General features: G+C 49.3%; 1 protein-coding gene across 5 annotated transcripts in view; it reads right to left on the bottom strand.

Annotated features, from left to right (window-relative positions):
• Positions 1 to 7,075: 7,075 nt before the first annotated feature.
• Positions 7,076 to 13,200, bottom strand: part of HDAC8 (histone deacetylase 8) — a 267,136-nt gene continuing 261,011 nt past the window's right edge. Inside the window, exons 1-4 of one of the 5 annotated variants that reach the window (XM_081276970.1) lie at positions 11,853 to 12,299; positions 10,568 to 10,685; positions 8,239 to 8,363; positions 7,076 to 7,674 (exon numbers count right to left, since the gene is read on the bottom strand). In XM_081276970.1, the coding sequence (XP_081133096.1) occupies positions 7,147 to 7,674; positions 8,239 to 8,363; positions 10,568 to 10,580 (666 nt within the window). In that variant the 5' untranslated portion in view covers positions 10,581 to 10,685; positions 11,853 to 12,299 and the 3' untranslated portion in view covers positions 7,076 to 7,146. Of the gene's footprint in view, positions 7,675 to 8,238; positions 8,364 to 10,567; positions 10,686 to 11,121; positions 11,210 to 11,852; positions 12,300 to 12,406; positions 12,759 to 13,200 lie in introns of those variants that run through there. The other 4 variants (XM_081276973.1, XM_081276971.1, XM_081276972.1 and 1 more) reach the window with 4 other exon arrangements.

Raw genomic sequence — 13,200 nt, 5'->3', positions numbered from 1 at the left:
TTAAAAAAAGAAATTGTAAAAAAAATTTAAAAAAACAACAAGAAATAAAAATGAAAATGAAAGAAAAACCCAAATCAATAAAAAAGAGAAAAAAAAAAAACTAATAAATGCAGTCTTAGAGTTTGATTAACTTCTCTTCCAGTAGGTGGCGCTGTGCCCACCAGGCCAAGTTTCTCCTGTCAATACATGGGAACCAATCACTGTACAGCAGCTCCTCCCAGACTGGGCGAGTCTCCAATCCTGAGTGCCTAGGGCCTTCTCTTGTGTCTAGTCACTTCCCACTTTTCCTCTAGCCAGGCCCCTCTCACGGGTGCCGCTCACCACAATACTGGCTACACACCAGGTCTGCTGCTCCCGGGAGCCCTGTTTTCATGAACGACTGGGCACACTCTTCCAGTTTGCCATTCCCTCAAACCCTAAGTTTGTAGAGCTTGGGGCTGAGAATCCTCAGCAAATTTTACTTGCCCTCCGGTAGCCACTCCCCCGGTAGCTGGTGCAAGAGACCTCAGCTGTCAGCACTGGTGGGAGCGGTAGTTCCGCTCCGCGGGTCCCGCGCCACCTCTGATTCCCTGGGTCTGGCTATCGTGCTCATGGGAGAGCTGGGAGGGGCCCTTACGTTAGAGCTGGGAGGGGCTCTTAAGGTTTCCCCGATGTGTGGAGAGGGAAGGCTAGGGAATTACACACCTGTAGCCGCAGGTTTCAATGTGTCACTATGTTTTTATTTTTTTTTAAAGAGAGAGTGAGAGAGAGAGACAGAGAGGGAGAGAAAGAATTTTAATATTTATTTATTTATTTTAGTTCTTGGCGGACACAACATCTTTGTTTTTATGTGGTGCTGAGGATTGAACCCGGGCCCCACGCATGCCAGGCGAGCGCGCTACCGCTTGAGCCACATCCCCAGCCCATTCACATGAGCTTTCGTAGGGCAAAAGTGTTTAACTTTGGCAAGGTCTAATTTATCAATTTTTTAAAATTTTTTTTATTTGTTTTAATCAGTTCAATTTTTCTTTTTAGGTTTGTACTTTTGGTGTTGAGTGTAAGAATTCTTCACCTAGTCCTAGGTTTCTTTTTTTCCCCCTTTTGGTGCTGGGGATTGAACACAGGACTTGCATGCTAAGTATGTGCTCTACCACTGAGATACATCCCCAGCCCCTACTCTAGGTTTGAGGATTCTTTTCTACATTTTTTTTCCTAAAAATTTTATAGTTTGCATTTATAAGTAAATCAGTGATTATTTTGAGTTAGTTTTTGTATGTTTTGAGATTTAAGTCTAGCCTCCCCACACCCTCTGCTTATGGATGTCCAATTGCTCCAGTACCATTATTTGAAAAGGCTATCATCTTCCTTTAAGTTGCTTTTGCATTCTTGCCAAAAGTTATTTGGCTATACTTGTGTGGGTCTGTTTCTGGTTTCTCTGTTCTGCCCATTGATCTACGTGACTCCCTTTCCATCATTATTACACTGTCTTTATTATTGCAGCTATAGAGTTAAGTCTTAACATTGATTAAAGTGAATCCTCCCACTTTCTTCTTCTTTAACAAAACTATCATAGCCACTCTAGTTCCTTTGCCTTTCCATATACATTTGAGAACCTATGGATTAATTTTGGTGTACTTTGATTTCTTTTCTTAGCATTTTATAATTTTCAGCATACAGATTCTGATCAGATTTTATAGGTACATACATATATAGTGATGATGAGTGGTATCATGTTTTTAATTTTGGTTTCTGTGTGTTAATTGCTGTTATGTACAAATATGGTTACTTTTTTGTGTGTTGATGTTGTATCCTTTGACCTTGCTGAACTCATTTATTAGTTATAGAAGCGTTATTATAGATTGATTGGGATTTACTACATAGACCATCATGCTGTCTGTATAAATAAGTTTTCTTATGTCTCATTTTTCTAATCAACTTGCTTGTTTTTCTTGTGTTACTGCAGGGGCTAGAACTTCAGTGCTGTGTTGAATAAGAATGATGAGGAGACTATATGTCTCTGCCTTGTTCTCAATCTTAGAGGGAACTAATTTAATTTTTCTCTATTAGGTATGATGCTAGCAGTCAGACTGTGTGTGTGTGTGTGTGTGTGTGTGTGTGTGTGTGTGTGTGTGTGTATGTGTGGTGTTTGGGATCCAACCCAGGACCTTATACATGCTAGGCAAGTGCTCTACCATTGAGCTATGTCCCAGCCCTTTTAAAAATTTTATTTTGAGACAATCTCCCTAAGTTGCTGAGGGTCTTGCTAAGCTGCTGAAGCTAGCCTGAAACTTGTGATCCTCCAGCATCAGCCTCACGAGTTGCTGGGATTACAGGCATGTGCCCCTGTGTCCAGCTCATTATTTGCAATGTTAATTATCTGCATGATTATTTGACTATTGTCTAGCTCCTTGCTAAACTAAAAGCCTATGAGAGCTAAGACAGTTACTCACTACATATTCTTTGTGCTTAGGGTTGTGCTTGGCACAGTAGGTGTTTATGGAATGATAGGGTGATCCCTCACCTGTGGAATAAAGTAGAAATAACTGCAGGATCTGATTCCAGCTTACCTTCTCTCAGTCTTCTGCCTTCTAGGAAGTCAAGGGGCTAGGCATTTCACACTTCCCTGAGAAAACCATGGATTTTCTGATAATTTTGTTCTGGTTTACACCATGTCCTGATTTTATCTTTTCATTTGTGCTTCAGTTGCTTCCTCTGCCTCATCAAAGTCCAATTCAAGGCTATACCTGTCTTCCTGGCTCTTTTTTTTTTTAAGAGAGAGAGAGAGAGAATTTTATTTTTAATATTTATTAAATAGTTCTCGGAGGACACAACATCTTTGTTGGTATGTGGTGCTGAGGATCGAACCCGGGCTGCACGCACGCCAGGCTGGCGCGCTACCAGTTGAGCCACATCCTCAGCCCTCTTCCTGGCTCTTTGAGAGCAGAAACTCTCCAATTTGTCCCTGGGAGCAGTACAGCCTTTGGACTCTAGGAGGCGCTCTTGGTTAGACATCGTCACCTGTTCCAGTCTGCAACCTCCTAGAGAGTAGGCAGTGCTCCTTGCCAGTAGGTACCTGGGACCCTGCCTCCTAGTTCCCAGGTCCTATGCCAAGATGACACTTGGACTTACCTTAATGAATTTGCTGGTAATTCAGTGAGTAAATGTCCAGTTGTGTTATTGGAGGTGTGAACGGGAAACGGCTGAGACTTGCTTGCCTTTCCCCCACTGGGAGTTCCCAGCTCCCTCTCCTTCCCCAGCAGTAATCAATTACTGTTCCATGCTGTCTCCTTCCTCCCCTGAGCAGAACCCAACTCTCCCTGAGGGATGCCCCTGCTTCCCTCTCCCTTTAAAGCCTCTAGAGAGGAGGCTGCTCAGCTGGTTATATTTTTGGCCACCAGCACTAGGAGGCAGCGTTGCTCTCCTCTTCATTCAGATACACCTTCTCTAGGTGTGATGGTTAATTTTAGATGAGCTAAGGGATACCCAAACAGCTGGTAGAATACTATTTCTGGGTGTGTCTTGGAGGGTGTGTCTAGAAGAGATTGTCATTTGAATCCATGGACTAAGCAAAGAAGACCAGCCCTCACCATCATCCAGTTGGATGATTGGCATTATCTAATCTGAAATAGAACAAAAAGGAAGTGAAAAGGTGAATTTGTTTCTGAGCTAGTACATCCTTCATCTCCTACCCTTGAACTTTGATGCTCCTGGATCTTGGGACTCCAGACTCAGACTAGAACTTGTACTATTACTATTCTCTGCCCTCCTTGGGACTTCAAACGCAGACTGAATTACACCACTGGCTTTCCTGGGTCTCCAGATTTCAGATGATAGGTTGTAGGGCTCCTCGGTCTTCATAATCTCATGAGCCATCACGTATCTTTGTCTATATCTTATTAGTTCTTTTTCTCTGGAGATCCCTGACTAATATACTAGGGATGCCCAGGCTATTTCTCATGACTACCTGCCTTCCAGTTGCACCCCTGACACCTCTACAATTCCATGATTCCCGGCCACCCCCTTGCCTTCATAGACAGTCTGTCCCCTGACTCAGGCCTCTTTCCACCTCATGTGTGGCTGCCATCCTGGGGGTTCCAAAGCTCACAGAAATCAGGGGTAACAAGTTGGAGACCTGTGTTGTTTGGCCAGAATTATGTTTTATGAAGGCTGTAGCAGAGGAGGGACCCTGGGACCCTCCAGTCTTTTAGGGTCTTGGTTCTTTTTATATCTTGCCACTTTGCTTAAGATCCCATCCTTGTTTCAGTGCAAGCTGTGTCAATCCTTCATTCCTTTTTTTTTTTTTAACTTTGAGACAGGGTCTCATTAAATTGCTGAGGCTGGCCTAGAATTTGTGATTGTCCTGCCTCAGCCTCGGGATTATAGGCATGTACCACCATGCCTAGTTAAATTGTGCCAATTATGAGTCTCACCTGCTGACCACAGCATCCCTCCTTCACCTTCCTGTTCTTTTGTTCTCCCCATAGACTCTAGGTCCTTGAGCCTGCCCTGCACTTCCCATCTTCTCCCAGATTTCCTTTCTTCTCTCCCCATTTTCCTGCCCCTGCCTCACCAGCTCCCTCAGGTCTCTCTTCCCAGCCTTAGTTTAATCTAATCATTCATATTCAGTGGGATCATCCTAAAAATGGAACTTGGTCAATTAATTGCTTTTCCTACATACTCCAGAAATTCTCCATGACCCATAGGACTGATGGTATTAAAGATCAAGCTCTTCTCAGGCTGAGGTTGTGGCTCAGTGGTAGAGCACTTGCCTAGCATGTGTGAGGTCCTGGGTTCGATCCTCAGCACCACATAAAAATAAATAAATAAAGACATTGTGTCCATCAACAACTAAAAAAATTAATAAATTTTAAAAAAAGATCAAGGCCTTCTAGTAGAGCAGAAGAAAGAGAAAGTGAGGAAGTGGGGGCGGGAAGGAAAAGGGAGTGGGGCAGAGAGGAATCTTGAAGTGAAATTAATTTCCATGCATGTATGAGTTTGTCAGGATAAACCCAACTACCTTAAAGATCCAATTAAAAAAAGAAAGAAAAAGAAAAACAAGGAAAAAAAGATCAAGGCCTGCTCCAGAAGGCCCTGTGTGTTCTGCCTTGTACAAGCTTCAACCAGTCTCATTCCCTTGAGTGCCCTCCAGCAGGCCAATGAGCCTTTGTGTAAAAGTTGTGGATTTTAGCCATTGATGCCCCTTTCACAAACCTGCACCTGTATAACAGCTGTCCCTCCCCACATACCCTCCTTGGCTGACTCAAGTCTTACTTTAAATCCCAGCTCTTTCTCTGGGTAAATATATCTTCATATCAAGGCACAGAGCAAGGCCAAGAAGGATGCACCATGAACAGATTAACAGTTGCTATCTCTGTGAAGGACCAAAGACAATCAGGATTGAGAAAGAGTTGGTCAAAGTGTACTTTAAACTCACCTGTGAAATTTTCTACCTTTTTTTCCTTTTTTTTTTTGAGGTGTTGTGGATGGAACCCAGGGCTGCACATATGCTAGGCAAGCACTCTACCGACCACTGAGCAACACCCCCAGCCCCTTTGATTTTTACAAGGAGATCTTATCATGTATTTATTACTTGTGAAATATAAAAGCAAATAAACTAGTTGAGTACGAGAAAGTCTTCCTTAGAGTTCCCAGGCAGATGGAGCTATTTCCTTTTCTGAGATTGAATAGCACCATTTGCTATATTTGGGGAAATACTGATTTATTGAATTTGTTTGTGCCTGCCTCTCTTTCTGAGATGGGGGAACCCCTCAAAGATAGAAACTTTACTAATGCATGGTTTCAGTGTCTAGCAAAGTGCGTGATCTGAAGCAGGTGCTCAGGGAGTGCCAAATCTAGTGAAGTGCCTTTGCTAGTGGGCTCCTTCAAAAGACCTCACTATGGGGCAACCCTGTTGCTGGTCCTCAGAGGCTGATTAGATTCCTTTTCACAATGTTCAATAAAAAATATCTTTGGGAATCTGAAATGTGGTCAGTGGAGTCTCTAGACTTTTTTGGTTGTGTCCAATGAGGTCAGGGCTGCATTGGAGCCCCACAAGTAAGGATCCAGTTCAGTGCCAGACTTGCCATTTGGCATGCTTCTGAAGGCACTGCTCTCAGCAGTAAATCAAAGGGCAAGGGATATATCCCCAAACATTGAACCTGTCAAGTTCAGTCCTGATCTGTATTTCTTTTTTAAAAAAATATTTTTTAGTTGTAGTTGGACACAGTATCTTTATTTATTTATATGTGGTGCTGAGGATCGAACCCAGGGCCTTGCACATGCTAGGTGAGCAGTCTACCACTGAGCCACAACCCCAGCCCTGTATTTATTTCCTTTTTGTAGTACTGGGGTTTGAATCCAAGGGTTATCTACCCCTGAGCTACATCCTCAGCCCTTTTATTATGTTTTTAACTTTCGAAATGGAGTCTTGCTAAGTTTCTGAGGCTGACCTCAAACTTACAATTGTCCTGCCTCAGTATCTGGGATTATAGGCGAGCACCACTTTGGCCTGATCTGTATTTTTTAAATGGAGAGGCCAGCCTAAACAAACAGGCTGTCCCATACACAGTAGACTAGAGGGGACACTCAAGAATATTCCAGGCTTAGAGGGAAGGGTTTATCTGTGCTCTGAGAAGTATAACCTGGAATCCCATCTTAAAGCAACTTTCCAGATAAATCTGAGCCCCCAGGTCAAACAATTCTTCTTTGGACCTATCTGTTACACATAGGCAAAAGGGCAAAGAAATGGTCTTAATGGTCTGATTGGATTGGTGGCTTTTAGAGTTGAAATTAGTGCCATGTGGCCACAGATGTGCTGGAGGTGAGGAGTCTGCAGGCATGTTTGAATTCCCTTAACCGGTCCCAATATTCCATTTGGAATAGGACAGAGTTCCTGAGGAAGGAGAGAAGGGTGATAGTGGTGGCAGCAGTAGGTAATGCTAACTGTCCCCTCCAGCCCTTCCTGCTCCTCCCATCTCATCCGGCTCCATCCCAGTTGTATACCCCACCTTGGCCCTCAGAATTGCTGAAAGCATATCAGAATATGTGGCACACCCTTAGACCTCTAAGAAGTACACATTCAGTCAGCCTATCTCTTTGCAAGTAAGTTTATTTTTATTTACATCACAATTGGTGGCTTTATTCCTCCATCATTTGAGATAATTGACATCAGCAGCCGGAGGGAAAGTCCGCAGTGAAGTCAAACTCGTTCTGCCCCAGCCACAGCTCAGGAAGCTCATTGGCCCGGTCCAGTCCCAGTTCCACCACCAGTGACATCAGCACCTCCTCATCCACTGGGTCAGAATCAATGATAGTAGGGCTCTGGGAACCAGCAGAAGGAGAAACTGATCCTGTCCCTCCTCCCTGAGCCCCAAAGCCCCAGTTTTGCAGAGACCCTGCCTCCCCGGGTTGGCCTGGAGTGGCGGCAGCCATCCCATGATACTGGCTATTAAGTTTCTGCAGCTGCATACTAGCCAGCAGGTGAGGGGCAGGGTGCAGGTTGAAGGGTGGGGGCTTAGTGGGAGGGCTAGCAGTAGGAGACCCTATTGGTGATGTAGATCCAGAGGAGCTAGTGGGAGCCCCACTGGCCTTGGTTCCATTTGAGGCTACCCCAGGGTAGTGCAGAATGGCCACTGCTTTGCGATCTTTCACCCCCAGGTTAGAGTAGGCCAGAGAGTTCACCTCCTGGTTGGTATCCTAGAAGACAGAGAAAGGCACACCATAGTACCCCATGCTCCTGGCTTGTTCCTCATTATTCGTCAGACCCAGAAGGCTCCCACATGCACTTCATATGGGGCTAGAAATGAGGAGGTATCAAGAGGACTCTTTGGTAAGTTAGGCTCTGAGCTCAAGTATCCTTTTGTTTCCATGGCTCTGGAGCATTGAGCTCAGATCTCAGTTCTAGCACTGGGGCACCCACCCACCATCCTAAGTGGGTTGAATGTTTTCATCTCCTTCCCAGGATGCTCCACCTCCCAATTTAAGTCATTACCTTGTCCCTCTTCTCTGCTTCACTTTAGTCTCTTTAAACCAGTGGTCTTGTTCCAATTCTTCTTTTCTGTTCCTTCCTTGCCATCTTTTAACACCCCCCATGGGTTCAAGTTGATATTTAGGCAAAAGCAATTCTCATTCTCCCCAGAGAAGTCCTGCTGCTCAAGGACACTAGATACTATACCTAGGAAGGCCTGGCATATGACCTCACAAACAATTCATTTTTTTTTCATGCCTCAGTGTCTCTACCTGTAAAATGGCAAAACTTACCTCCTTTGCAGGGGAGGTGCCACCCTTGACATCAAGTGCAGGCCTCGACATAGTTGGCATTTCAGTGTCTTGGCAGAAGTGGGATTGATCGGTGGGAGGCGGTGATGCCAGCTGGAGCTGTTGTGCTGTAAGCGAGAGAAGAAAATGATAAGTACAAGAAGCTTTGCTGACTAAGAAAGCACTAGCAAAACCTAAACAGTGTAACTCTACATAGCTACAAGGTTATGGTGACAGGTTTAAACCCAAGACCAGAGACTGCCTAGGCAGAGAGGAGACCAAGCTAGAATTTTTGCCTGAGGCTGGAAAGGTGCTTGACTAAGCCAGGTACTGCCCAGGAGGCCAACTACCCGCATCACCAAGATGTAACACGTTTTCTCATGCAAGTAATTTCAGATTCCCAAGTTGGGGCTATGGGTTAGGAATGTCACTGTCCCTGGTTCTGAGGAGCAGGAATGTCCCTGAGTAAGTAGCATGTTGTGACAATAGACCAACAGCATCCAGGCTGGAGAGCTTAGGTCTCCACTGAGTCTGGAAGAATGTGGGAAGAATTCAGGGCAAGGACGATCTTGAAAGTTGTGGAGGCTGCAGCACAAGTAAGAACAAATTCCCAAAGCAAGTGTCACAGGGCTCCAAAGCTCTGCATGTCTGTGAGAAACCCAGCCCATGAGGGTGGTCTGTGGAGTCTCAGAGGCAGCTGGAGCCAGAAAGCTGAAAGCCTAGAAATCTCTGTTTTCTCCATGTTTCAAGTTCCTTCCAAGACAGCAATGGGCTTTCCCAGGATGCCTGTCCCAAAACCCTGAACTCAGCCACACAATCTATATGTGAGAATAATTCATCCTGAAGGGAAACTGAGGCACGGAGATCCAGTGACTTTCCAGTCAGGAAGCAGTGGTTCTGGGATCAGGATCTAGCACTCCTATCTATGTCCACATGGCTCACTTGACCACTGGCTAAGTCCTCATACCTGGAATGACTCAGATGGCTTCAGAAAAATTGTCTCTCTGGCTCAAATGCCAAAAAGATAAGAGGATGAGGGCAAAAGAATATCATCAAACCAGAAAATTTTAAAACTTGGGAAAATTTAAGTTGTTTTCCTAGACCCTTAGTTTTAAGAAAAAAAAATCCCATGTATTCTACTCTTCATGATCAATCAGAGATATAGAATTTCATATGTATAAATGCCGCTCAGTCCAAAAAATCTTGAGGACCTTTGGAAAAGAGTTTAATCTTTCCAAAGAGGCTAGAATTCCCCCCACACTAACCCTTCCCACCCTGGATCTGAATAATCATCAGGAAATCTGTTCCGACACTTTAAAGTGGCGGCTTTACTGCCTCACGGTATCATCTTCGCACTAACAGCGCCAGGTGAGGCTTGCGGGGAGGCGGGTGTGAGAAGAAAGTAGAGAAAGGGGAAAAATAAAAACAAAATACGAGGGAAAAAAATCAGTTGCTGGGTCCCATACCACTGCTTTGCTCCTTCTCTGAGGCAGCCCTAGAATATTTCAAACCAGTGACCACAAGACAACGAGTCTTTAACGCGTGCGGTCTTCAAGAGTCCTTCATTATTAGGCAATTTTCATGTCGAAAGAAAAATTCTGGGGATCCCTGCCCCTATCTTCCCCTTCCCACTCCTATGTCGCCCGCCCGATACCTGGATGAAAAAAACAGCAGCGACAATAACACAAAAAGAGGGAGAGAGATGGGGGGTGGGGTGGGGAACAAAACAAGAAAAAAAGTAAATCTGTTCTGGTATCAGTTCTCCGGGAAGACCACTTTGCCATTGTCTCCCCTTTCAGGCTTGGAGCTCCCCTAGGCGGGGACCCTGTCTGTATTCAGATCTGTCGCTTCAGCTCACCGGGCCACCCGCTCCAGCCCCCCCCCCCCCCGCTTGTGTCTGTACTCCGTAAACGCTCAGCAGGCTTTTCTGAATCGTCTCAAGCAGGAGGCAGTTGCATTTCAACCTGGTCCTGCTTCCCCGCTTTTCTGTCCTACCCCTTCACTCCTCAGCCCATTGGAAGGCAAAACCTGGCAGCGTGGAAATGTTCCATTTCGCTTTCCCAAGCCGCGAGCCGACCACGGCGAAACGGCTGCTAGAGGCGGCTGGGAAACCCAGAGCAACAAGTGCCTCCTCGCCCGCTGGAGCCTCACGGACCCCGACTACAGTTCCCGGTCCCGCCGTCCGCCCACAGGTTCAGACAGTCCCTTGAGAGAGCAATCCCCTCCCGCTTAGATGAGGTGGAAAGGGAGCAGAGAAAGAGAGAAGGGAAAGGAAGGTAGGGGGGCGTCGCCTTTAACCTGTTGGGGGCCCAAAAGTTAAAATGGCACCAACCGGATGGCTCCATCTCGATTGCTATTTTCTCACTCAGGAGAAATTTAAAAATCCAAAGAGCACTGCGGCTTGACTTGGACGCGTTCTAACAAGACCGGTCAGTTTCGCCACCTGAAAACTAAAGGCCGGATGTTTGTGGACAGCGCGGCTGCTCGGCTCACCGTATCCCAGATGGAGCCGCCCGAACTCTGGGCGGCCAGGCGCGTACCTGCCCCGGTGGGCGCGAGCAGCTAGACCACTAGGGCTTGGAGCGTCTACTCCCCAAAGTGCTGTATCAGGAATTGATCCTAGAGACAGCATGGACCGGCGGGGAGAGGAGCGGGGTCTCAGCCTGAGAGGCGAGTTTAGGAGCCCCGCAGTGTTTTCGCACGCGGGGGCGCACTCTGGCGCCGGCAGCAGCCGCCACTCCAGCGCCTCACCAACACTTACCGAGCGCCCGCTGAGTACCCGACGCGACTGAGGCTGAGCCTACCCCCAGCCAAGCCACCCGCGGTCAGTGCTATAAGCCCGCTAAGAAAAGAGTGGGAGAGGTTCGGAGAGGTGCGGTAACTTGCCCAAGGTCACAGCGCTAGAAAGTGGAGAAGCCGGGATTCGCAGCCAGGTCGATCTGACTCCAAGTCCAGCGCTCCTCAACGCAGGGACTCCGAGCGCTGCCGGGCCGCCCCCGTTTATAGGGAGAGGGGTGTGTGCGTGCGTGCGTGCGTGTGTGTGTGTGGGCGTGTGTGTGTGTGTGTGTGTGTGTGTGTGTGTGTGAGACAGAGACAGAGACAGAGACAGAGGGAGCGCGCGCGCGAGCGAGCTGAGGTAGACTGGGTAGTGGAAGCAAGTTGCCCAAATTCGCTAACTTCCAACCCGCAATTCTGAAGAACTCGGCCCGAAAAGCCCCTCTCGCCTCCAGCCCCTGAAGGAAGCCTGAGCTTTGTGCAGACCCTGAGCTGGATCGTCCAGATGCGGTCCGGACGATTAGCAAAGTCGGTGGAAGCCCAGACGGAGAAAGCGCGGGCGCGGGGAGAAAAGGTGCTGCGGTCTCCTCAAGAGAAGCGAGCGCTGGGTCCGGCTGGCCGGCCGGCGGGCGCGCAGACGGGCCAACCCGCGCGCTGGCTGACTGGCGGGCGACGGCGGCCCCTCTGCCCCTAACAGAGCAGCTTTCAAACAGAAAACAAGTCCCCAGAACCCTCTGGCCCGCCAGCCACCGCCCGCTCCTCGCGCCCGCTCCTCAAGCCGCTCCGCGGGAGTCCTCGTCTCCATAGCCCAGCCCAGCGTCCTACCCGGCGGCCCGGCTTACCTTCGCAAAGCTGCCTGCCCTGGAGAGAGGAAAGCGCGGAGCTCTGAGAGACGCGGGCGAAACGGAGGAGCCCCCAGCCTCTTGGCACGCACGCACGCCCGCCGCCGCCGCCGCCGCGAGCCGGTCGTGCTCAGCGCCAGCAGCCGCGCCGGTGGCCACCCGACCCCAGGGCGCCTGGGAAAAGCCCGCACCGCCGCGCCGCGCCGCCGCACCGCACCGTGCCGCGCCAAGCAGCCCGGGCCCGCGCCCGTGCCCGCCCGCCCGCCCGCAGCTTCGGCGCCGGACTCCGGGGCGGTGGCGGTGGCGGCCACCGCGTTCCCTTCCCGGCGCGGGGGACCCGGCTCTCAAGCCCCCATTGCCGCCCGGAGAGCCCTGACGCACACGCACACGGCAGCAAGCTGGCTTCGGCTAGGAATCCCAGAAGGACAGACCCCCTTTCCCCCCTTTTTTTTTCTCCCCCCAATTTCCACGTCTTTATAACCGGCTTAGGGCATTATTAGCACATGTCCTGGCTCGTGGGCGAGTTGGTGGCAAAATCTGAACTGGATACTCACGGAGGGCCAGAGCGGGTGCTGTGCCTTCCTCGGCACTCTTCCTCTTCGCCGGGGACAGCCCCTCACCGACAGGCTGTGGGAGGGCAGCCGGGCGGAGCGAACCTCCTCTCCGCAGCTCAGCGGTGCCCCTTCTGCAGTTGTGCCGCCAGGAACATTTTATAGCGGTGGCTGCCGTGTGTGGCCCTTTAAAGGCGCTCGAGCTGGTGCAGTCACCGCGGATCGTGTGAAAGCGAAGGGCCGGCTGGGGAACTGAGTACGCGCGGTCCCGCCAGTCCAGCAGACTTGGGGACTGGCCACAGCTCCCGAGGTGGGGCTGGCGGGGCCAGGCTATGGGCACCCCTCGCCCGATGCCCCTTTCAGTGCCTGCGCTCCTAAAGCTGGCGGAGCCCTGGGCCCGGGACGTGAGCTCTCCCCACGGCCCTGCATGGACTTGCCCAATAAATTCCACTTAGTAATTTCACTGAGGCGAAGGAGAGCTGTTAGTGTCTGTTTTCTGACCTAAATCTAGCGGGTGGCCAGAGGGGTTTTCAGGGGGCTCCGGGGAAAACAGTGGGCTCAGGGGAAGAGCCAGAGGAGAGAGATGCACACGGGACGGGGTGGAACATGGTCTTGGTTTTCTTCAGGGCTTTCTCGGAGCCTTCGGTCCTCTTCGGGCCACACCATCTCCCTCATTGAAGGGCTGACGCTGGTGGCACGCGCGCGCGCGGGGTGGGGGGTCCTGTACCCTTAAAGTCGTCACATTCTAGGCAGAGACACTTGGTGACCTATATGGCAGTGGTGGCTTCCCTTGAAGG

The sequence above is a fragment of the Spermophilus citellus genome, assembly GCF_964194105.1.
Source record: "Spermophilus citellus genome assembly, chromosome: X".
Classification (NCBI taxonomy): domain Eukaryota; kingdom Metazoa; phylum Chordata; class Mammalia; order Rodentia; family Sciuridae; genus Spermophilus; species Spermophilus citellus.
This window is presented reverse-complemented; position numbering and strand designations above follow the sequence as displayed.